This window comes from Lissotriton vulgaris, chromosome 7 (genome assembly GCF_964263255.1).
Source record: "Lissotriton vulgaris chromosome 7, aLisVul1.2, whole genome shotgun sequence".
NCBI classification, from domain to species: Eukaryota; Metazoa; Chordata; class Amphibia; order Caudata; family Salamandridae; genus Lissotriton; species Lissotriton vulgaris.
Window position 1 is genome coordinate 1,161,854,171 of NC_141695.1, and position 25,655 is coordinate 1,161,879,825.

A 25,655-nucleotide genomic window follows, 5' to 3' on the forward strand; every position below is an offset into this window, starting at 1 on the left:
GAGTCGGAGTCGATATGTAACTTTGACTGCTCATCATAGGAGGGCTCTTGGTACACAATGTCCTCTTCTAGAGAAGGACTCCTTTTCCCCATCAACACCTTCTTGGACGTTTCGATCCCCGTTTTTGGTTCGAACGCCTTAGGCCGTGCATTCGGGGGCAGTCCGAATTTTATCGGTGGCATAGTCTTTGTAGACTGACTGACCTTTTTCGGGCCGGCATAGTCATTGGTCCGACCGACTTTGACTTTTCGCCAATACGTTTTTGGCCTTGCGTCGACTTCGGCGCCTGTTGCCTTGGAGGCGCACTCTTCTGCCTCGACTCGACGTGCTCCTTCGAGCCGCTCTTGGTGTTCAGCTCGATGCCTTTGAAGAACTGTGGCCTGTGGACTCGTTGCTTAGGATCGAGAACCTTCTGAGACTCGAGTCCTTTATTTGTGTTGATGTCAGTCTACGTCGACCTCGTCGGTTCGACGTGCTTGACTTTAGTCATGGACTTCAGTGTACCGATCTTCGGTTCGACACCCTTTTTTTCTTCGAACCTGAAGGATCCGAACTCTTCGATCCGAAGACTGTCTCCAGCAGTTTCGTTTTAGTTTTCGACTCCATGGCTTTCGGTTTCGCTTTAACCAGTGACTGGTAATGTTCGACCGATGGCTTGTGTGATATATTCTTAGCCGGGCTGAGACGCGGGGCTATAGAATGTTCGTCATGATCTTGGCTAAGGCCTTCCGCCGATGCCTCGACCTGAGTCCCTGGAAGTCTTTCAGTGTCAGTACCGGGCCCCGTACTCACGCATGGGCCTGGTTCATCGCTCGAGTCGTCATCGACGGCTCCGATGGCTAGTGCGTCATCCCCTACCTCGTCGACGTTTTCATCCGACATTTTCTTTGTCGTCTTCATAGTAGTTGGAGTAATGCTCCGAACCGGGATCCGATTGCTGTTCTCGATTATCAGTCTAGACGACCTCATCGCCTTCTTCATCGAAGATATTTACTGGGTCGGGCGCTGGCTTCGTCATCGTCTACCTCACTGCGCGTCGAACCCGAAGCGTCTTCTTCGACCTGAATAGAGCACAAGCTCGACAGTTGGCCTCATTGTGCTCCGGAGATAGGCACTTGTTGCACACCGGGTGTGCGTCGATGTGTGGGTACTTAGAATTACAAAGGGGGCATCGTTTGAACGGGCTCCGTTCCATCAACGATCGGGCCTCTAGTGTCGAAAAGGCCACGCGGCCCTCTTTGACGTCCTGCTCGAAAAGAACTGGTACAAAGTACTCGGCATCGATCGAAATGACAATACCGACGACCCTGAAGGCCTTTTAGAAAAGTTATTCTAACGATTCCGAACTTGAGTAAAGAAAGTACATCCGAACCCAATGGCGGAAAAAAACAATCTGAGGATGGAAAGGATGCCCATGCACACTGTAGTCCAGGTGAGGAGCCCCCTATCTCATGATACTTCGAAGACTCTTCCAGGACAACAATGTGCAATCATCCGGACCCAACACAAGCCGGCAATCTATGCACAGATATGAATTCAGCAGCCCACATGCCTCGAACCGCGATTTACTGCATTGTATGCCCCTGTGGCCTCATTTATGTGGGCCAGAGCCAGCAAACAATTAAAGCGCGGATATTACAATACTGCAGCAGGATAAGGTGCAATGTGCAAGGGGCACCGTTAGCTGAACACTTCAAAGTTGCGACCCACGGACCGGAAGAACTCCAATGGAAAGTATTTGAGAAAGTGACCCTTGGCCAAGAGGAGGTAACATGGGATTGATCCTCAAAACGAGGGAGTCCAAATAGAAGACACGTCTGAACTCGATACATAACAAATTGAATGAACAAGACTACAACTATGCGCAGTTAGCGTGCCTCACTTCAGAATGAAGGTTAGGCCCCAATCAATATTGAGACATACTGTAAATGGGGTAACCTTTATAATTCTAATGTGATGCTTTCACCTTGTCGGAATGTATCCTCTTCCTTACCATGGCTAGTTGTATAGAATTGTTAATCAACCTTATCGCAACTGATCACCTATGTTGAGTTTTTTGTTGTGATTTCTTCTCTCATGTTTATGATCCCAGTATGTAATGTCTGATTTATTGGTATCATCACACTGTAGGGGCTGCTCGCTCATTACCTATGTTGAGCCTTTTAGTTGTGATGACAACACAAATGTTTATGATCCCTGGATACAGTACTTTGGATAAAATGTCCAATGTATATTGTTATCACAATGTATAGGCCCTATATGCAATATTATGTGACAGGTATAAATTACTTGACAACTTTATCTCCTGGTACTGCCTAGACATTAGTGGCCATATGTGCAGACCCTTAATTAATGCAAGAATGGGCGCTCTACTGTTTATTATGCTTGATTATCTTACTTTTTTGTACATGATACATTCATTCTTACAATCTCGGTTAAGACTTCCCTTTTTGTTTGGAGCACGCTTCCAACATGGTTAAATCTATTGTCCCTTTCAGTGCTTATGACGGCAACGCTATGACGCTGCTCGCTCAGTATCTAGCGTCTGCTAGTAGTACGTGTAGAACGTGAATTGAGCTATGCTTGCAGCTATTTATATGGAGCCTTGAGACCAGCTTGTTTCCCTCAACCCGAATCGTGACAGCAGCCTAAGCAGTAAGCTAATACGAGTGATGCACTCCGTCCTTTTGAAAGTATGTGTTCATGCGTCACCCTCTATACGCCGTAACACTTGCCCTTTGTAACCGTAGATTCAGCTACGTTTGGCCTGGATTTCTCCCACTACGGTCTAGACCACTGAGGAGCAGTGAGTCTGCCTTCTTAGCCGTTTCTGTTTCATGTCATTCTTAATGGGGTAGAGGGTGAAAACTTATATCCCCTTCTCTCTCCCCAGATTGAGTACCCCCATGGAAGACAGTTCTGGGAGTGAGAGCAGGTGCATATTTTTATTTCCGATATTGACACAATGGTAGTGATCCATTTTTTTGCAGGGTCCACGCTCTAAATCTTGGTTGTAACTCTTCCTTTGTAGATTTGTATTCTTTGGTCCAAGCTGATGAATACGGCTGGCTTTTTTGATTTGTTTAGACTAGATGGGACATGCCGGATTTAATCCGATAAGCGTGAGTGTTTAAACTTGTGTTGGCACTTTTTGGCCGTTTATGTACCCTTGCCATTATCTGGACGCTCACTGGACTACACCTTATTCTTTCAGGTGCAGTTTCCCCGCTCTTTGTACTTCGGAGCCCACGTGCCCGATTTTTTCATGTTTCAGCCCTCCGTGTAGGGCTTTTCACTGTAAATTTGAGGACCACTGGCCTCGTTACTATGTTTAATGGTCCCCTTTGAGACACCTTTCTTTAATAATATTTCACTTGAATCCTAGGTGCCCTCCCACTTCACAGTCCTGAGGAAGACCCCTATGTAAGGTGGCCAATAACCTACAAGTGTTTGGGGTCGAAACATCGACATTTCCTTTCAAGCCAGCTTACAAACAACTGGAATTTTTTTATGTGTCTAAATATGTTGACCTGTGTGTAGTAGTGGCAAAATAATATGCCTAATTCTGCCGTCTGATGTGAATCATTTAATTTCACCAATTTTCTTGCCTGTCCAGGACACCTTATCCTCACAATCACCCATCTTTTTCCAATACCCCCTTCTTTTTCTTCTGGGCACAAAGTGTACATATTCTAGATTTGTTATGCATACAATGGAAATTGTGACAATGTGATTAAATAACACGGTTTAGTTTTTGGATTGTTTGCATTATTTTTTTTATTCTGTCTTTGGATTGTTGGCATTACTTTTTTATTCTAAGTATTTGTATTATATTTTCTTACTGAAGTATTGTATACTGGGACCATTCCCCACTGTACTGCATAATCAATCTGGGCAGATAAAGGGTCCTGAGAACCCTTCCAGTCTTCTTCACCCTCCTCTGGCTGCCAAATTGGCTGAAAATGGCCGGGGTGCAATACGTGCACAAAATTACCCATTGGCTTTGGATCCTGCGTTGGTCGACGCAGGTCGGGCTCAGTATCCACATGGGGATGGAAGCCGGGGTAGACGTTGGCTGGAGGACCAGCCGGCGTCAGCTGCGGACGTGGTGCCGGTGGAAGCGGCGCCGGTGGAGGTGTCACAAGATCGACTGGCGACAAACCGGATCCAGTCCTAGAGCCAAGGGGACCCTGTGGAGCAGAGGCCGGAGCCGCCGGCGTCGAAGGTCTAGAGCCCCCAATCGAGTCCGCAGGGCCAGAAGGCCCACAAGCGGAGTCGGGCTGCCCGAAGATGGCGTGCATTGCTTCGTAAAATTGACGAAGCTGGGCAGGGTTCGCTCCCAGGAAGGGAGGATGGCCGGAGTCTACCCTGAAGGCTCTGCAAGTGGAGCCGCGGGAGTGGCACCAACAGGACCGTTCGTCGTGTCAGCCAAGGGGAAGCCTAAGAGCGACAATGCTTCTTTGACGACTTCTTACTGTGCTTAGACTTACCCAAACCAGAGTGCGAAGACAATGAGTGGTGATGGCTCCGCGATCGGCCTCGCGACACGGAGCCAACTGCCGGGCCTCGAGGAGCTTTCAGGACTGCTCCCCCAAAGACTTCGGGCCATCGTTCGGCAGTCGGAGCATGACTTGGGGTTGTGGTCGCGCTCCAGGCAGTAGAGGCACACGGGGTACGGATCCGTCACAGACATCATTCAGTTACAGAAACCGCAAGCCTTCAAGCCGGGCATCCCTCGTGCACCAGGAGTTGTGTGGGACTCGAAAAGAAGTCAGCAAAAAGTCAGTCAAAAATTGACTGGGGGTACTGCTCTCTCCGGATCTGCGCTGGCTGGCGCGGAAAAAGAAAAAACTGCCGTGCGGACAGTAGGGTCTTGATTGGATGGGGCTCACAAGTGGGTCCCTAGTCTAAAACCCTCGGGCCCCCTGAACGCACTGGACAGCCCCCAGCAGACTGCAGGACTATTCGGGATGCTGTTGCTGCGACTGACACTCGCAAGCGGGCCCACTGTCGGGTGACACGCCCCTTCATCCACTGGACGACATTGCGTGAGAGGGCAGCAACAATGGGCTGCCTTCGCCCTGGGCTGTACCACACAATGGCGCACACCCAGGGGCTGTTACCAATGGTCTCAAGTGATGCTAAATCTACGTTGCCTCCTACAGGGACCACTGCAGGGGAAGGTAAATTAGACATCGACCTGCCGGCTATGGAGAGGTCCCCGGAATCTGTTGAGAAAAGAATTGGCAATAGCAAGAAACCTCGCATTGCTCAGAGATGACCACCTCAAACTCACCATACCGTCAACACACTGGAGCAGGACCTGGCAATGCTTCAATCACCAAAGCAGGAGATACAAACCCTAATAGGCATGTTGCAAAACCAGTTGCATGCTTTAGAAGACAGGGCAGAAGACGCCAAGGGGCGCTCCCGCAGAAATAATGTGGATAGAATGGGGGTGCACGAATGTGTGGAAGGACAGGGTACTTAAGCCAATTAAAGAAAATGGTTCACCCCTGCCTCTGCTCTCTCTACCTTTTTCTCAACTGAATGGGGCATTGGGTGCTGACACAGCGTCCACTCTCTGCCCCCCCCCCCCCCCCCAGACCACTTGAGGCTCACCTCCTACATTAGAGAGACCGGGATCTCATTCTACCCGAAGTACGGAAGCAGCAACCGTGACAATAGACAATATGGGAGTAATGATCTTCCCGGACTACACACTTGCGGTCCAACGGCAAAAGCACACTTTTCTGGTGATCAAACGCAAATTGCGTAACTCTAACCTAAATTATTCACCCCTGTTCCTGGCCTGCCTCAGTGTCCAGGGGGAGGGCCAGTCACATTTCTTCACTGATCCTGGGAGTGGGTGGAGCGATGAGTTGGTGTGGGTTCCACCTCATTCCAAGTGCCTGTCCACAGGTAGGCAGTGAAAGGAGCCAGGAGCGGCAGAGGGCTCCGCAGCCACACAGATACGCAGACCTTTAACAGTTAATAAGCCGGCCCCACCATTAGATGCAGAAGACACTAAATCCACCAGGGACGAGGGCTCCAAATAGTCTGCCCTACTCCTGCTGGGTCTTGGCACATCGCCCATTGTAAATTCGCCAACAGTCAACTACATAATTTAACTATCTTCACACTTGCAACGCCCACATATAACTTGCGTATTGGACTTTTACAACCACTGATCATGCAATTTCCTCTCTCAAGACCCGACGTATTAGGCTTCTCATGGTGAGAGATGCTATTATCTCCGCCAGGTGCTATAACACACAGGTTTGGGCAGGATGCTGTTGCATCTCTGCTCCTTTTGGTATTTTATGATACTTGTTCTATTATGTTTGAATAAACGTATAGTCTTCACCATCCAAAACACCCCCCTACTGATACCTGGCCTGTTTACTGGGTGGAAGCCGGAGGTCACAGTCCACAACTACAATGTCAACCAGTACTAACTTTTAATGTTGAATTTCCAAGGAATGCACTCCCCTTTCCATAGATTGGATGATGTTGCAACCATGTCTGACGTGACTCCCTGCATTCCTATAAGAAGGCTCCTATTCTGGCCCCTACTGGTGTTGGATGGGTGGGTGCTGCTGTTCTGAGTCATTTGCTTGAGGAGCTTGTCACTCAGGAAGGCTGTCGTCTCTCACTTGCTCTTCCCAGATAGGGTTGGCGCAGTGCAGTTTGGAACTGCCACTGTTGCAGTGCCCACTGCTGCTGGCTTGCATAATGGTAGGACGGGGATGGTGTAGTGGCTTGGAAGCTCCCTCCTCCAGACAGTCTCCTCATGGGGGTTGTCCCTCATTGCTCCGGTCCTTGAAATTCCAGTGCCCTGTGGCTTCTCACGGGTCATTGCCCTTTAACGGCTGCAGCATGTTGCCTACCAATAGTTAAACAGTTGATCTCCAGTGAAGAGCATGCTCATGATGCACACCTGCACCTCATTCTTGTAGAATGACACCTGTGTCTCTCCCCTCCGGGTTGGCCCTGTGACCACCCGCCTGCTTGCTCTATCTGCAGCAACTAATGCAGACTTCATGGATGTGTTGGCAATGGTCTTTTCATCCACGAAGCAAGACTGCCCATTCCTAAAACTACTCCGGAGATGATTTATAAGCTTCCCCACTTATTTCCAATGTTGGTGGGCGTAACAGTTCAGGAGAGCGTTGGGCGTTTGCAATCCTCCATTGGTTTGCTGATCTTTTTTCTGCTTTATGACCTTACACCTCCACATGCTTGCTCTCCTTCTCCGGGGTGCCCCGGATGATGTGGCTCTCTTTCTTGCAATGGCCACCACAAGTGAATCCAAGGCTGTATTGTCCCATATGTACAAGGGATCTTTGGAGGACTGGGTTTACGTCTTCACCCTTAGGTTTAAAGCTTTGCAGGCTGCTAGTTCTCTAAAAGGATCCCATCCCTGTTCTGGAATGTTGGTTAGCATCAGGAGGCAATAACTCATGCTCTGTAAGGGTAGGACAGTTTCAAGTAGAATGAAATGGTGTGCCTCGTCTTTTTCTAGCTGGGCCCCACTTTTGTCTCTCTTCACCACAGCGCTATACAAGGCGATGTCATGCAGATGGTATGGTCCAAAGGGTAGGAGTCAATTACGTTCTCCGGGGAGTCAGCAAGGTCACTGGTCATCAACACTACTGATGTCCTGGAACAATCCCTAGCCTTCAGGTCTTCTTTGAAAAATATTGCCTGCTCCTCCTCTTGTGGGTATGTAGTAGTGGGCGTTCAAGTTCGACTTGCCCTACCTCCACCTGGTTCTTCTCCCCTGATGGTTTCAACTGGTTTAAAAATTTCAGCATGAATGCCTCAACATCCTATTTCGGTGGGATCCCTGTCATTTTGGATTTGAGGGGGTCTTCTTCCATTTGACTTTGAGCACTCTTTTCCGAGTCGAGCACAGAATGCGTCTTTATCTAAGGGGATAGAGGTTCAGCTGCCATCTCTCACACACGACCCCCTGCTTGATGGAAAGGAACCTGCACCCCCTCCCCCTAGCGCCTCGAGAGCCTTAAGGTGAGTAGTCGCGCTTCAACAAACCCCTGATGACCACCCTTCGAAGTGGAAAGTTTCTCTGAGGGACATCTTTCACTGGCGCCTTTGTATTAAAACCAGTGGGGGTTTTTTGGCAGCTGATGTGACTCAGCTTTGACAACCAGTCCTTCGGTGTCTTACCCTTCCACCTGCACCACCTCTGTGTCCTTGGTGTCCTCTTTGCTCGACAAACTTATGCCCCTCAGTGATTAGCTTCTCTACTTTTGCATCAGCATGGTGTCGTAGTGTACGTAGTCTGTTTCTCCCTGGTTCTTAACGTTTGTGGCTGAAACTCAGGGCATGATTCACAGCCCTTATATCTGTGGTCTTTCGGTAGGCCTAGGCTGCAGACCTGACGAGTGCCTTTGGGCGAACTTATGGTGGTACTTGGGACACAAACTAAAATGCGTGTTTTTCAATGTCCTCTAACAAATTCAGCCCCTGACCGTGCACCTTTCAACTGTGTTGTCTGTTGCCCATGCTTTGAGGTGATCTTTGGTGGTCATCATTTATTTTGTGTTCCTTCTCTACTGGTTTTCTCTGTAGACCTTTCCCAATGATGTATTTGATCTGTTGATTATCTTTGTTTTTAGTTCGGCGTCCGCAGAACGTCAACTTTTGCTTTGTAGCCCAACTGCGGAAAAAATCTTAAAATGGCAACAACCCACAAGGTAACACCAGCAACAAAGAAAAATTATGCACAGAATTTGAATGCAGAAAAGCTGTTTCTGTGACTTCAACGCACAAAGTAATTTCTGCTTGATAATTCGTTGTTATTCGAATAGGTGGAAAAGCGTTACCAGCCCAAGTCCACAACTGCAGATCATTTTTGATAAGCCCAGCAACTACAATCACCAAATTAGAGGTACACAAGGTACATAGAAATCAATCTCCTCAGTGTTCAAAATGTTTAAAGTTGCAAGATAGTAAAGGTTCTTTTCTAATAGTGTCAAAGCATTCCAATGAGATCAAAAGCCTACAAACTACTACACAGTAGAGTGGTAAACCATTTTATTTTGTGCTCCAATGTGTATCCTTCAGTAACAAAAGAGCTAGAAGGACACACATTTATTCCACTTTTCCAATCCCGCAAAGCTACCCCCATATGCTGCCAAAACAGGAGGGGAGGGCTGACAGTAGCAAAGCAAAGCAACAGAGCCTTCACAAAGCAATTACTCCAAAGGGCCATTTCTAGAGACTAAGCAATCACTGTTACCCAAAGGATAATTGATGAGAACCAAAAAGCATGATCTAAACAAAAAGATGTATTGGCATGACAAAAAAATGTAAATGTATTATTTACGATTTGGGTTGATGTCCATTGGATGTTTTTGATGACGGATTGTACCTTTCTGCAAACAAAGAAAACGAGAAGCTTAGAACATTATTGTCAAATGCAAAAAAATAATTGCAAGCCTCATTTGCAAAGGCCAGGTCAAAATTGCAAGTATCTCAACAGAAAAAAGAAACTGGGAAAAGAAACCACTCTTTAAAAAAATATATTGACACTGAATTAGGTTTTAAGATTACTAAAACCTGTTTACAAGTGAAATATCTAATCTAAAATGCCATGCACACCCCCAATGCAAGAAAATGCAATACATTCTTCACAATAAATCACACATTTGACTACCTCCTCACTAAAATAGTTATGATTATTTTTTTAAGTAAAACAAACGATTTTCATGACTTAAGCATAGCCCTCCGTTTGCTTTACAATACAGATTTTATGTGTAAACATTTATTAATTAGCACTTTAATACAGATGTGGTCTTGTGTTAAGAATAAGCTTGCAGTTGTAGCAGTTTCAACACATGGATATTTTATAGACCGTACTATTTATAATATGTACACAAGGACTGTGTAAAAAAGTGGCTCTATATATACTGGACCAAAGTAAGGTACAGTGTGTATAGAGCCCGGTTAGGACTGGGGTCACCAATTACACCACGGTAGCATGGCGCGAGGCAGGAAGGCACCCGAAGGCAATGTGTAATGAGGAAATGCAGCACACACTCGCACTGAGACAGGGAGGCACACGCAATTAAATGACACCACACCAGATTGTTGCTTCAAACAAGACTTTTTATCTAGACTTTCTTCAGTGCAGGTAAGTAACTCACTGTTAGAGACTAGGAATCAATTCATGTATTGAACATTTCTCAAACATCAGGCCAAAATCACTGCGAGAATCTCACTATTATGTAGGGGCAGTCTAGGCAATCACATTCTTTGTAAGCAGATTCATTAACTGTAACATTGCTTAGGTCTGGCTTCAACACTAAAACATCTCCTGTGCAAGGGAATCATTGAGATAATTCAACATATGCATCCATGGCAAAACCGCAACATATACAGCTTTTCCCCACATAAGGGCACTCTAGAATGATCAGTTCCCGGAAAAGGGGGTTACCTTAGGCAGAACACAAGTTATGAGGCAGTTCTCAAGCCCAGCTCCCAAGGCCTTTATAGGGTTAACCAGGGCCAACGGGGCCCAGCTGCAGTCTGGGGAGGGGAGGGGCGGACACGGGGATGCCTCACTAATTACAGGCGGCTCCTCGACAGCCCCCGCTGTCTCCGTAGTCTTTAGCCCTCCCCCGGGGATGTTACCTCTGTTCTTGGCCTCTAGGGTAATGCGGGAGCCCGCGCAGGCTAAGCGGGCTTCCTGCAGCTCCACAGTGGTCCCCTCGGGCTCCTTGCAGGTCTGGGGCCGATCGGGGGCCTCTCCCTCTCCTGGGAGTCCCCTTGCCGAGGTACCGGGCCTCCAGGTGATTCTTCCGGCCCAGAACCAATCAGGATGCAGCGGGGGCCGAGGCACGCCCGCAGCCGTCAATCGCAGCCCGGCTTGCAGGGGTGCGGCAGCCTCCTCCAAGGGCTGTGCGGCATCTAGCGGGGCGCAGCCTATGACGCGGCTATCGCCCCGTCACGTGACAGTTGTTTTGGGCTTCACAGGACCAGCGCGGGCCTCTGCAATGCCGCGGCGGCCCTCTCCTGGCTTCGGCGGCCGCAGCGGTGACGCGACCAGCAGCTGGCACTTCCCTCAATAGGCGCCGGGGCCGCGGTGGTGATGGCAGGCCTCAAGGCGCAATCCATAGCAGCTCCCAACTCTGGCTCAGACACGTGGGGCCGCAGGCAGCACTTCCCGTCTCCCAGCGCCGGGGCCGCAGCGGTGATCCTCGGCAGGTGAGCACTCTACGGACCCAGCGCTAGGGAGCAGATGCTGGGGCAGTGGTCGCGCGCTACCCATGCATGGCGGTTCACAGCAGGCAGGGGCCGCACACTGGTGCAGATAAGTCCGAGGTGCGGCGATGATGGCAGGTAGCGCTTGGAAGGGCACATCGCTTGGGAGCACAGCGCAGGGGGGCACAGTTCGGGCAGTAAGCGCTGGCTACCTGGTTGATCCCCCAGCAGTGCTCACAACAGGCAGGTGCTTTCCGACAACGCTTGATGGTCACAGCACCTTTCTTGGGGGTATGGATGGCAGGTCCTTGTGTAGGTTCTTGGGGGGAAGAAGGGGGGTAGAGTTGGTGGGCTTCAGAGGCAGGATGGTTCCCTTTTTGCACACTGGAGGTAGTTCCCTGGGCTACCCCTCGCTGGGCTAGATCAGCAAGCTGGCAGAGTCCCTCATCTAACTTCGGAACAGCAGTGCCTAGGCCCAGTCAGTTCCAGTAGAGTAGATTCCTCCCCTAAGCCCAACCGCCTAAACTCCTGCAGAGGTTTCCCCAGGTCCAGTGGTGCCCCAACTAACGGTCAGATTTCCCTCCTTTACTCTTATACCCCTAGGTCAGGTGACCCTCCTCTAAAGGCAGCAAAGCGTACCCCCTCCCATGGCTAGAAGGTTCCAGGATCTTCCACACATTAGGCTATGGAACAAAAAGGCGGGATGGCAGTGATACTGTAACATGATGTCCCAGCCTGCTCCCAACTACTAGTGCGTATCTACAAAGGCCACTCCGCAGTAGCAGGGGACTGTGCCAGCAATAATGTTGGGAGAGAGCACCTGCACCTCAGCACTGTTTGGCAGTGGTAAGGTCCCCAGAGACCTAGGTCCAACAAAAGACTGTGGCAAAAATAAGGCGAAAGGGACACAAAAACGGGATAAGACCACCCTAGGATTGACAGGTCTAACAAGTCCCCAATCTCCAGCGGTATAACAGAGGTTAAAGTCAGATCTGACCTTACTCTCTAAAGTGGTAGCTTGGTCGAGCAGTAAGGCAGTATCAGAGGACAGTGTAATGCATTTGTTGTACACACTCAGTCAGCAAAAGGTTTCACACACTCAAGACCTGAACTCTAGGCCAATTGTTTTTATATCAAAAGATATAGTTTTATTTTAGAACCAACAGGTATCAAAATATACTTTTCTCAATATGAGTGACTTTAGGTAATTACTTTGCAGAAAGGCAATAGACTTGCTAAGTACAATAGTTACTGGGGTTGCAATAGGCAACACAATTCTAAACACAATTTAACCTTGCGCTCAAATTGGTTTTTCTACATTAATGCAGTTGATTACTTTCAGGACTACTTTTCTAACCCCAGGACTGGATCCTGGATTCCGTCCCAGGACCTAAACTGTAAACAGTTAAGTAAAAGAATTTTGGTTACAGTTGTAATTTTTGAAGACTATAAATGTATTTTCAAAGTTGACACTTACAAATGTTTCAGTGAAAAACTAGCAATGTTATCCTATGGAAGGAAATTCAAGTCCAAGGTAAAGTAGGTTCTCGTTACTTTTGTAATCCAGTACAGGACTCCTAGGTTCAGTACTGGGACCTCTACCTAAGACAGGTAAGTATTTACATTTCAGTTGTTGGTACGATTTTAAAGAATATATGTAACTTGAAAAAATCGACACTTAAAAGAAATTTCTGAGAAAAACAGTCAATGGTTTCCTATGGAAGAAAATGCAGGTAACTGGTAAATACAGTTAGAATTACTTTTATGGTTCAGTACGGAGCTAGAAAGTACAGCACTGGCTTCTCTCCAGATCCCAGGTAAGTATTTCGGAAATCGTTATTCGGCTGATTTTAGAGGAATATTTTAAAGTTTCAAAACTCAACACTTAGAAGAAATTTCAGTGAAAACGACTCAATGTTAGCCTATGGAAGTAAAGTGAGTTATCGGCTTTCCGATGAGTATTCGACTGGTGAGGTTAAGGTTCTGAGCATAGACTCCGGGGACTCCCAGGGTCGGAAAGGTACAGTGTGCACACCCTCAGCGGCACAGGGGCAGCCGGGTGCAGAGAGAGTAGGCCAAATGCAATCCAATTGAGGGTAGGGGGGCTTTGGTTGGTAGCTGCAAGCAGGCAGGCCACGGGGCTGTGGGAGTTGAGCTCCTGGTCACTTACTGAGGGCAAGTGGGGAAATAGAGAAGGGTAGTAGTTACACTTCCAGTGGCACTCGGCGGCTGGGTGCAGGGTGCTTTTGAGCAGTCGGCGCTCAATGTTATCCAACGGGAAAGTTACAAAGTGAACAAAGGCTGCAGGCTAGGGGATGGAGATTCTTCGGGTGCGACCACCACTTCGAGAGGTAAGTTGGGTTCTTGGAGAAGAGGTAAGTACCCCAAAGGAGGACACAGGGGGCCGTGGGGCGCTGGGTGCAGGGCTGTCTTTGGGTGTTGGGAAATCTTACCCTCTGCTGGTCGTGGTTGGGGGGTCCCTGGTTCTGAGGCTGCAGGCGTCGTCTGGGTCGTCGAGGAGGGTCTTTGGGCACTGGACTTTGGGTCCCAGTCGCCGGGGGGCGTCCTCGTGGTCTTGGATCACTTGGGCACGGGCCAGGCTCGGCGAGTGCAGAGTGGGCTGGATTCGCGGTTCTTGGCTGGCACAAGGGTTTTGCTGTTTGAGCAGAGCCTCTACTCATGGGAGTCCCAGTCTTTGAGAGGGTCAAGGCAGGCAGGTCCTCCGGGTTTTCCAAGGTTGCTGTCAGCAGCAGTCGCCGGGATTTAGCAGGGGCAGGTTCCAGGATCGACAGGCCGGTAGGGCTGGGGTCAAGTCAGTTGGTGTCGTCCTATTAGCAGCTGCACGGCGGGTCTTCTTCTTGATCTTCTTTCTTGTTTTCTTATCGAAATCTGAGTAAGGAAGGTTCAGGGTGCCCCTAAATACTAAATTTAGTGGCGTTACAGGTAGGGCAGGGACCAACGGGTCCCTGTCCTGAGGTGGGTACACCCCCTAGCCTGCTCCTCTCCTGTGGGAAGGGGGCAGGAGCCTAGCTGTGATTGGGCAGGAGTCCCCATCTTCAGGATGGCCGGGGTCGTGCTTCACCTCGCCTCTCCCACCTGAGGGGTGGAGTTTGCACAGGTTGGCACACCCCCCTTCCTCACGTAGCGTTTCCCGCCAGAGTGGGGGTCGGAACCGGTGGGGGCCAGCTCCTGGTGACAGCAAATGGTCTGGAGAAGCTCACAAGGGCGGAATGCCTTGGAAGCTCCCCCTGCCCAACCTGGGAAGGGGGCTTGGCACCTCGTCCCAGGATGGATTGTTGCAGGCCCAGGAGAGCGAGGGCTCTCCACCCAGGGGTCCAGCAACATGTCTGCTGTGTGGCAGCCTAGGCAGCCCCTCAAACAAGATGTGGATTGTAGGTCAGGGGGCATCTCTAAAATGCCCTCTGTAGTGCATTTTACATTAAATCCCACACTGGCATCAGTGTGGGTTTAATGTGCTGAGAAGTTTGATATCAAACTTGCCAGTCTTCAGTGTAGCCATTATGGTGCTGTGGAGTTCGTAATGACAACCTCCCAGCACCATGTACTCTTAATGGAATCACTGCACTTACAGTGCCCAGGAATGGCCCTGGGTACTGTAGGGGCACAGGGCTCAGGCAACTTTGCCCCCACCACTGGCATATGGCACCCAGCTAGAGGGGTGACTGAGGCATGCCAGGGCAGTGGGTTTTGTGGGAATGGCACACAGGGATGTGTGCCATGTCGACTGTTTAGTTCTGTACTTAGGCACTCAGTCTGCAAAGGCACTTTGTGGGTGTCAGGGTACAGGGCCCCTAAGGGTGGCATAATAAGTGCTGCAGCCTTTAGGGGTCTTCTCTGGTCACCATGCCCTGGGTGCCCTGGGTACCATTTACTAGGGGCTGACAGGTGGCCTGAGATGCCAATTAGGTTTGAGTTTCAACACAATTTTAAGGGAAGGAACACAGGCCCTGGGCACCTGGTTGTCAGGAACCCAGGGCACACTCAGTCAAAGCACATCAGCCGTTCAGCAAAAAGTGGGGGCATACCAATGAAAGAAAAATTGCACTTTCTCACAGACAGTAACACTATAGTAAAGATTATTTGAAAAGTTATTAACTTGTGATTCTAATTCCTCATCACAGAAATATTTGAAGTTCACACACACATTATTTTGAGGAAAAAAAGAATATTTCTAAATGCAGATAATGCTGCAGTCTAATGTACTCTAAACTAGCCAAATTGTTCTACTTTGATGCATAAGCTTGAATTAATATTAAAACCATACAATACATAATGTAGCATATGAACTACCCTTGCTGTTTCTATTAAAAAAATGAGGAAATTCAGCCCGATGGGAAGCAGTTATGAGACACTTAAATATCATACTGCTCCATTAAGGGTGTCAGTAGGACGTTGGGTCTATCGGACGCTGCAAAACTACTGGATGGTGATAGACTGGCTTACTATAGCAAACAATGTGGTTGACAGACACTTAAACAATTCTTTCTTGGACTAATGCCATCAGAGAAAAAAAAGCTAAAATTATTTGCACTAGATTTGTGTACTAAACCTACTCTTAGCCAGAAGAAGAATTGATACACACCTGACATACACCACACCCCTTGGACAGGTAGAAGACCAATTTGCAGAAATGCAAGATGCTGAGGAATGCAGAGTGTGTAAAGTGAGAGGAGACGAAAATGTGGACCTGTGGGGCAGGATAACGGAACGACTAATGGAGTCCTCTGGAGCTGAAGATTCCCAACATAGGTTAACTGACAGGCAGTTTCGGATAATTGAGTTGCTCCTGTTCTTTTTTAGAAGTACTTCAGGGTCCCTGCTTTTTACCTTTTACCATACCAAAGTCGCTGGAGGAGAGGCATAGGACTGTATTTCGGACTTTGATCAAGATTTTCTAAGATGAAGATCTAGGATAACAAGTAACTTTTCGTTCATATAATGAGCTTCAGTGATGGTCAAACATTTCAAGTCAATACCCGAAAGATAGCAATAATGGAAGTAAATAACGCTGTAAAAGAATGAATACGCTAACTGAATAAATTCCTTAAAGGGGCTTTATAAACTTGGGTAATATGACCGTAGTCAGGAATCTAGGTAATGTTGATGCCTTCGAGATTATCGGCAACTACAATATTTTCAAATTAAAGCAGTGCTAGTTTGATTCAATATCTGACAACAAAATGTTATATACCTTTTAAAAGTAGACATTATTATTTTAATAACAGTTAGCGGTTTATATTTTCAAAAATCTTTTCTTTTGTTAAGCAGGATCTGCGAACTCGCATCTAAAATTTGTACAGACGTTTCTGCAGAGAGGATTTTTTAAAAGAACAATGGGTTTTCAGGACTACTCTGTGGAAAAACTTAATAGGGTGCCTGAGAACAAAAATCTTGGATTTTACAAGAGGGTGATTCAAGATGAAGTGATAGCTACCAGAAAGGTGGTCTTCCTGGAAAAATGTTGTACGTAAGCATAGTGAATAGGCCCAAATGGAGGGCCCTTTGATTTTGCTAAAAACACAAATGCTTGCAATGATGGAGTGTAGGACACTCGCTCTGTATACACTATACCAAAGTAAGGTATAGTGTGTACAGAGTCCAGTACATCCCCAAACGTAGGCAGAGGTAAAAGTAGATAATACCTTACTCTCTATTTGTGGTAGTGTGGGCGAGCAGTAACGCTTCATCAGAGTGTAGTGTTAAGCATTTATTGTACACACTGAGGAAAGAAATTATATCACACACTCAAAGACTGAACTCAGACCAATTTGTTTGAATACAAATATTTAGTTCTAGTTTATTTCTAGAACCAAGGCTTGGTGCAGGTAAGTGAACGAATATGCTACTTACCAGTATGCATCTGTTCTTGGCATGTAGGGCTGCTGACATTCATATCTGTGCATAGATCGCCGCCTAGTGTTGGGTCCGGATGATTGCACATTGTTGTCCTGGAAGAGTCCTCGAAGTATCACGAGATAGGTGGCTCCTCCCCTGGACTACAGTGCACATGGGCATCGACTCCATCCTCAGATTGTTTTTAGGTCTCGTAGAGAAAACAGCTATACGCGCTGTCTCGCCAGAGATCTTTTGTTACTGACTGTGCTTCCCAGGAGACAGCACCTGGCCACGCGCATCTCGCAAAAGGCGATCGGCGCAGGCCACGCGCGCGAACGCGCTCGCCGTGGCTGTTTCCTGGGAAGCGCAACAAACATACACAGGCACACCTCCCCTGCACGCATGTGCGCACACATACACAAGCACACATATACGCACGGAGAGACATCCCCCCCCCCCTCCGCCGTCGCACACACAGACACACACACACACACACGCACACATACAGGCATCCCCCCTTTCCCGCTCACCGGCACTCCGGACTTGTGCAGCCTCCGACCGCGGGGCTCTCCCTCGGTCACCACTGCTCCTCCAGGCACTCCGTGGGCGCGGGCTTCACAAAACGGAAGTCCCGCCCCACGATAGGTTTCGTTTTGCGCGCACACTTCCACTGCCCAGAAACTGGAGCACGTTACGTGACCCGCGAGTATTAAGAAAAATTGAGAACACCTTCTCCGTTCCCGCCCTAAGTATCTCCACTGCCGGTTCCCTTCACCCTTATTTTGATCCTCCTTTAGCTGTTCGGTCTGCCGGCATTTGGCATCTTCTGTCGCACAAAACGTGACGTCACCCAGAGTCTGAGACTAGAACGCTGTTACGATATTGACAGGCGGACAGGCGTTATTACCCAATTTACCAGAAAAGCTAATTTTCCATCACACAATTATTCTGCAGGCACGTCTTCCAGTGCTGACATGTTAGGGTTATATTAGCGTTCCATGGGCAGGTTTTTAAGACGGACATTACAGCAAAAAAAAAAAAAAAAAAGGACTACCTTGGAAAGTAGAATGAGTCTAGCATTGTTGCGAGTCAGGACTTGGGAACGTAGACTAAAGTGTCCATTTACATACGTGCTCCTCAATGTGCAGTCAATGAAAGGGGCGATACACATTCCAAGATGGCTGCGGCGCTACACAATCCAACTTTGGCGAAGGCATCGGAAGGCGCGTAGGCTCTCTTCTACCTCTGGCTGCGCAGCAACTGGGGCGTAACTGAAAGCAGGCGAGGCCCGGGATGTGTAAAGTATGTGCGTTCAGGTAAGTTTGGAAGTGGGTTTGCTGTGATTCTTTATAGCTCGATGACGGGAGGGGATACGATATGAATGTCAGCAGCCCTACATGCCAAGAACAGATGCATACTGGTAAGTAGCATATTCGGTTCGAGGCATGTGGGCTGCTGAATTCATATCTGTGCATAGAATATATAGCAGTCCCTCTATTAGCGGCCGCCGCCCGTGCCAGCTGCAGCAGTCTGAAAAAGTGCTTTTAGAACAGCCTGCCCTACAGCTGCCTGCTGTTTGGAATGCACATCTACGCAGTAGTGTTTCGTAAATGTGTATATGGTAGACCATGTGGCCGCTCTACAGATTTCCTCTAAAGGAATGTTTCCAAGGAAAGCCATGGAGGCCCCCAACTTTCGTGTGGAGTGGGCTCTCGGGGGAACTGTTAATGTGCGCTTAGCCTTTTGATAGCAAATCTGTATGCACCTAACGATCCACCTGGCTATACCTGCTTTGGAAATAGGGTTGCCTTTGTGTTGTGGTGAAAAGGTAACAAACAGTTTTTTTTTTTTCCTAAAATCCTTTGTCCTATCTATGTAGTACATCAGAGCTCTTTTGACATCTAGTGTGTGGAGCATTCTTTCTGCCACTGAATCTGGATTCTGGAAGAACACTGGCAGTTCCATAGTTTGATTGATATGGAACTGTGAAACTACCTTAGGCAGAAACTTAGGGTTAGTTCGTAGTACCACCCTGTTGGAGTGAATCTGTATGAATGGCTCCTGGATAGTTAGTGTCTGAAGTTCACTAACTCGTCGTAGCGATGTGATTGCTATTAGGAAAGCCACTTTCCATGTCAAGAATTGTATCTCGCATGAGTGCAGAGGCTCAAAAGGTGGACCCCATCAATCTGGTGAGGACCACATTAAGGTTCCATACAGGTGCTGGTGGGTTTTGTGGGGGATTAACTCGTTTGAGTCCCTCCAGAAAAGCCTTGATGGCAGGCACTCTGAAAAGTGAGAGATGCTGCCTGTTTTGGAGAATAAGCCGCTATTGCGGATAAATGTATACGAATGGAAGCATAGGCTAGATTGCATTTGTATAGATGTAACATATAACAGATGATGTTGTGAGTAGATGCATCTAGCGGATTAATGCTGTTGTTGGCACAATAAATGAGAAACCGCTTCCATTTAGCCACATAACATGCTCTAGTGGTGAGCTTTCTTGCCTCCCTTATGATATCCATACAGTCAGGAGGCAGGTTGAGGTAGCCAAATTCTAAGACCTCAGGAGCCAGATCGCCAGGTTGAGCTGTTGCGGATCTGGATGCTGAATGTCGCCATGGCTCTGCGTCAAAAGCCTGGGCGTGAGGTGCAGCCTTTGATGCGGTACCACGGAGAGTTCTAGAAACGTGGTGTACCATGGTTGGCGTGCCCACGTTGGAGCAACCAGGATGAGAGTCATCGAGTGTTGCTTCAGCTTGCGTGCCACTAGCGGTATCAGTGGTGCTGGGGGAAAAGCGTACGCAAATATGCCTGACCAGTTCATTCATAACGCATTTCCCTGCGACTGTGGGTGTGGGAACCTGGTGGCAAAGCTTTGGCATTTTGCGTTTTCCCTTGTGGTGAAGAGGTCTATCTCTGGATGACCCCACTGCTGGAAGTACGGGTGGAGTACTGATGGATGTATCTCCCACTCGTGCATCTGGTGGCTGTGCCTGCTGAGCAGGTCCGCCATCTGATTGTCCTTGCCTGGGAGGTGTTCTGCCATGAGGCAAATGTTTCTTTGAATGGCCGACTTCCACATGCTCTGAGCCAGATGAGACAACTGTGGAGAGTGTACCTCCCTGCTTCTGTATGTAGTACATGGCCGTCATGTTGTCCGTCTGGATCAACACAACCTTGTTGCACAAATGTACCTTGAATGCTTTAATTGCCATGAAGATAGCCATCAGTTCCAGAAGGTTGATGTGCATCTTTTTCTGCTGTGCTCTCCATACTCCCTGCACTGTGTAGTGGAGTACATGAGCTCCCCATGCCTGGAGAGATGGTTCTGTTGTCAGTATAATCTGTGGCACAGGCTCCTGGAACGGTCGGCCCCTGCAAAGGTTTTGTGGATTCCACCAATGCAGAGAGTTGTATATGCGACCGGTCACCAACACTAGGTCTTTCAATTGTCCGTGAGCCTGATTCCACGGACGTGCTAAGCACTTCTGAAGCGGACGCAAGCGGACGCATGTGTAGTCTCGCGTGCGGGACTATGAAGATGCAGGAGGCCATCATGCCTATCAACTGCATGAACACTCGTGCTGGAAGCGAGTGTTGCGGTTTGAATTTTTGTATTAGCAATTGCATGCTGTTGATCCTCACTGAATTTGGCTGTGCTTTGGCTGCCAGAGTGTTTATTGTTGCACCCAAGTACTGCCGTACATAGGCGGGCTGAAGGTGGGACTTTGGATAATTCAGTGAAAACCCCAGATTGTGAAGAAGGTGAATGGTGTGGGACATGTGGGCGGCACATTGCTGGGCTGACTTCGCCTGGCTAAGCCAGTCATCCAGATAAAGGTAGAAGTGAACGTTCTGTCTCCGTAGGTGTGCAGCCACCGTCGCCAAGCACTTGGTAAACACCCTGGGTGCTGTTGTCACTCCGAAAGGGAGGACTTTGAACTGATAATGCTGATCTAGAATGGTAAATCTGAGATATTTTCTGTGTGATGGGTGTAGCGGAATATGGAAATATGCATCCTTGAGATCTAATGTTGCGAAGAAATCTCCCTGACTGAGTAACGGTAGAACTTGCTGTAATGTGAGCATGTGAAAGTGTTCTGATAGAATGCACTGGTTTAGGGGCCTGAGGTCTAGTATGGGCCTGAGGGACCCGTCCTTTTTTGGGCTCAAGAAGTACAGCGAGTACACCCCTGTAACTTTTTGTTCCACGGGCACAAGCTCTATGGCTCCTTTTTGCAGCATGCGGACTACCTCCTGCTGCAATAATTGTAAATGCTCTGCGGACATAGGATGGTGTCTTGGGGGCATGTTGGGTGGAGTGGATGTTAACTCCAGACAATAACCGTACTGGATAAGCTGTCTCACCCACCTGTCTGTAGTGATGGATTTCCAGACCGGCAGGAACTGTTGTAGTCTCCCCCCGACCGGAGTAGTATGGTCGGGGGGCAGTGACAGGACGTCACTGTTTGTTAGTGGCGGAGGATCGAGAGCTGTTGTTTCCACGACCTCTGCCCTTGGTGCTGTTTCCACGGTAGCCACCCCATTGGTCTTGTTGTAGGTGGTCTGCGTGCCTCCTTTACTGTATTGTGTCTGCTGGGGCAGCTGGCCTCTGGAAGCTCCTCTATTGTTGGAGCGATGAAAGGAACCACCCCTGAACTGCTGCGACTGTGGAGCCCCCATAGACTTTGCAGTCTCCGTGTCCTTTTTGATTTTTTCCAAGGTGGTGTCCACCTCCGGGCCAAATAAGTGATCAGGGTTAACAGGCTGATTCAGTATGGTGGTTTGCATCTCGGGCTTGAAGCAGGAGATTCTTAGCCAGGCATGTCTTTGCAACATCACACTTTTATTAATTGCCCTGGCTGCAGTGTCTGCTGCGTCCAGCGCACACTTAATAGACGCGTTTGAAATAGGTTTCCCTTCTTGTATGAGCATCTCTGCTGCCTCCTTATACTCATCTGGCAAGTGTTGCAACAGGGTCTCGAGTGTATCATAATGAGCCCTGTCATATCTGTCTAAGAGTGCCTCTGTGTTGGAGATTCGCCCGATATTGGCCGCTTGAGCTGCCACCCTTTTCCCTGATGCTTCTAGCACTTTATATTCTTTGTCAGGGGTGAGCATCACCCGTTGTTTGCGAGTTCGCTCTTTTGCGGGCATTGGAAACAACCAGAGAGTCCAACGGCAACTGTCCCTTGATATGCGTAGGGTCCCCAGGTGCTGGTTTGTACTTTTTCTCAATCCTGGGATTTATTACCCTTGCCCTTGTAGTTTCCTGAAAGATGTCTCCAGCTCGTTTTAGGACACCTTTTAGCATGGGTAGAGTTTTGACAAATCTCTCAGAGGTTGAAAAGGCGTCAAACAAAAAGTCTACTTCAATAGGGTCAGCATGGAGCTGGACATCATGATTTTTGCTGCCCTCTCAATAAGTGCATTAAACGCAGCCGTGTCTTCTGTAGGTGACGTTTTAACAGCATAGACATGACTGTCCGGGGCAGTTTGTGAATCCCCTGGGTCAACAGCGTCGGTCCAGGGTTCAGTGTGATCTTCTGGATCAGTGTCCACAGGATAACTGTACTCTTCATTGTCACCATCCCCCACATCCACATCTGAGTATGTGGGTGAAATAGAAGCAGTGTCTTGTCCATGTGGTTGTATAGGTTCAAAAAGAAGAGGTGACATAGCCGAATCCCTCTTTATCTTCAATGGAATTTTATGTGACTCCAAAGGCCGTTCTTGGGCGATTTTTCGCTTGAGAATGGAAAGTCTACCTGTCTCGGCGTTCATGAATTGCCTCGACTGCTCTTCCTGCGGAGGCTGTCGATGCTTGGTGGCCCCTTCCGTAGTTGTAGGCTTCGGCCCCATGGACACCTTCTTGGCCGCTTCGACGCCAGTCTTAGGGGCGAACGCCTTAGGTACCATTTTCGGCGGCAGTGTGAACTGAATCGGTGCCGACGACTTCGGAGGTTTACCGACTGGCTTCAGGGGCGGAGTGGCCTTCGGCCCGACAGCAACAGCCTTCTCTTTAATGCGTTGCAGCAAGTCCGACACCGGTTTCGAAAAACGGGGTCTTTAGAGCCACTGCTAGTCTTGGACTCGAGGTCTTTACTGCCCTTAGCCATGTCGAGTCGACGTGTAGGATCGAGAATGTTCTGAGCTTTGAGTCCCTTGTTTGTGTCTACGGCCTTCGGAGCCGACTTCTTTGGGTCGACGTCCTTGACCATTTTCTACGGAGCCCCGGCCTTGGGCTCGACACCCTTTAGCGACCTCACCGGGTCGATAATACACTTCTGTTTCGTCGGTGCCGATGGTTCAGAAGCCTTCGATCCGACCAAAGTAACACGCACTTTCGGTTTAGATTTTGTTTCCGGTGCTTTCGGTTGTGTAGGTACCGATGCTTTCGGTTTCGATTGGTCAACCGACGGCTCTTTGGAAATGTCCGTAGCCGGGCCTTGAGGCGAGGCTGTAGAAACAAGCGTTAGATCTCGGGTAAGGCCCTCGACCTGAGCCTTAGAGTGTTTTTGTTTCGGCCCCCGTACCAACGGTTGGGCTTAGCTCTTCGCTCAAGCTACCTTCCACGGCCCGAAGGCCTCATCGTCGTCTCCTACCTCGAAGACTTCATTATCGACCATTTCCACATATACGTCGTAACTTGAGTCGATCTCCGATGCGAGATCAGACAGGTTCTCTTGAACTTCCTGCTCGACTCCCTCATCTTCCCCGGCATCTAAGATGTTCACCGGGTCAGGTGCCGTCTGCTGGGCCTCCTGCCGCGCTGCGCATCGAAGGCGAATTGTCTTCTTGGAGCGGAACCGAGAACAAGCCATACAGCTGGCTTCATCGTGATCCGGAGACAGGCACTTGTTGCACACCGGGTGGACATCAATGTGGGGATACTTGGAGTTGCAGACGGGGCATCTTTTGAACGTCTGTATGCCTTCTTGGATTCCACGAAATAGGGAATTCTGACTTGGGGAGTGTCTTTAGGTGGTCTGTTTATGCACAGTGTCGAAAATGTCATCCTGGCATATATTGAATCAACTCTTTTCAAAATTGTTTGGTAGAGTGATGGAAATTTAAGCAAATGAAATGATAGCATATGTCTCTTGTTGTATCCATTTATATAAAAAATTTGTAGCACTAAGACATGATTCTTTTACTTCTAGATTTTTTACTCCTTACCCCTGCCCAGCATACTACCTTGGCCCTGACGAAGGTGTGGCCACATTGGCCTTCCACCGAAACGCGCGTCGGCACGTTGTCCCAGGAATACGGCAACCATTCCAAGAAAACATCAGGACCCGTATTAATACCATCCTCCTGGTTTAACCCCCCGTTTTAGGCAACTTATTTAATATCTATTGTTGCCTGCGCCAGGACTATAAGAATGAATGAATGAGAGTCGAATGTCCCTATTGTAGCTAGGAAACTCCCTGTGTGAATGAGTGTGGTAGATTGATTGAAGTGTGGGCAGGCCCTAATCCTGAAAAGAATTTTGCTTATGTATTTTATGAAATATCACTGATTATTTAAATTTATATATGTATGTCTTTTGAATATATTTAAGAAGAAAGAAAATAATAAAAAAAAAAAAAAAAATATGTATTTTTTCACAACATGTTGTCTATTTTGGTTGGAATGACTTAGTTTTGTCCTGTGCAGCCTCAGCCTCTGAGTTAATCACCCCCTCACTTTATCACAGTAGGATCCCCCAGTTGGGACCTCTATAAATAACTGGCAGGGTACCTTCTAACTTTCTTTATACAGTTGTCTTTCCCCCTTGGCCTGCCTATATCTTTAAGATACCCTACGGGGAGCCCCCTTCTATTGTTGTTGTCATCTTTTGAACGTGCTCCGTTCCATGATGGATCGTCGATAAGGCCTCTGGCGTCGACCGGGCCTTGGTACTGAAAAGCCACGCGGCTCTTCTTGACGTCCGGCTCGAGGATAGAGCCGGAACAAGTACTGGGCACCGATCGCAAAGACAATACCGACAATAACTAAAGGCCTTTTGGCCAAATGTAAAGTTTTTTTTTGATTCCGACCTTGAGTTAACAAATAGACATCCGAACCCAATGGCGGAAAAAAAGACAATCTGAGGATGGAGTCGATACCCATGCGCACTGTAGTCCAGGGGAGGAGCCACCTTTCTCGTGATACTTCGAAGACTCTTCCAGGACAACAATGTGCAATCATCCGGACCCAACACTAGGCGGCGATCTATGCACAGATATGAATTTAGCAGCCCACATGCCTCGAACATAATACATTACAAAAGCAATACAGTTGAATGAAGTTGTAGGTACTTGTTTTGTATGCAGGTATATCAATTATTTAGAAACAGTTAAGATTACTTTTCAGTTACTTTGCAGGTACTGTAAGATTACTTTATAGAATACTTTTCAGATTACTTTTGTCAGAGTGATATGCCTAGATAGTACACTGGGACATTTTATTGATGATAGGTAAATTAAACAGTTTCTCAAGACAGTTTCTTAGGTTCCCACACAGACGTTTTTCAGAGGAAACAGTCATCCTATGGGGGGGGAATAGGATTATCGTTTAGC

At 48.1% G+C, this 25,655-nt stretch overlaps 1 protein-coding gene across 1 annotated transcript in view; it reads right to left on the reverse strand.

Annotated features, from left to right (window-relative positions):
* The window catches only part of AFF4 (ALF transcription elongation factor 4), a 798,699-nt gene that overhangs the window by 434,000 nt on the left and 339,044 nt on the right, over window positions 1–25,655 (reverse strand). Inside the window, exon 9 of the mRNA XM_086931629.1 lies at window positions 9,353–9,401. Coding sequence (XP_086787755.1) covers window positions 9,353–9,401 — 49 coding nt within the window. The remainder of the gene's footprint in view (window positions 1–9,352; window positions 9,402–25,655) is intronic.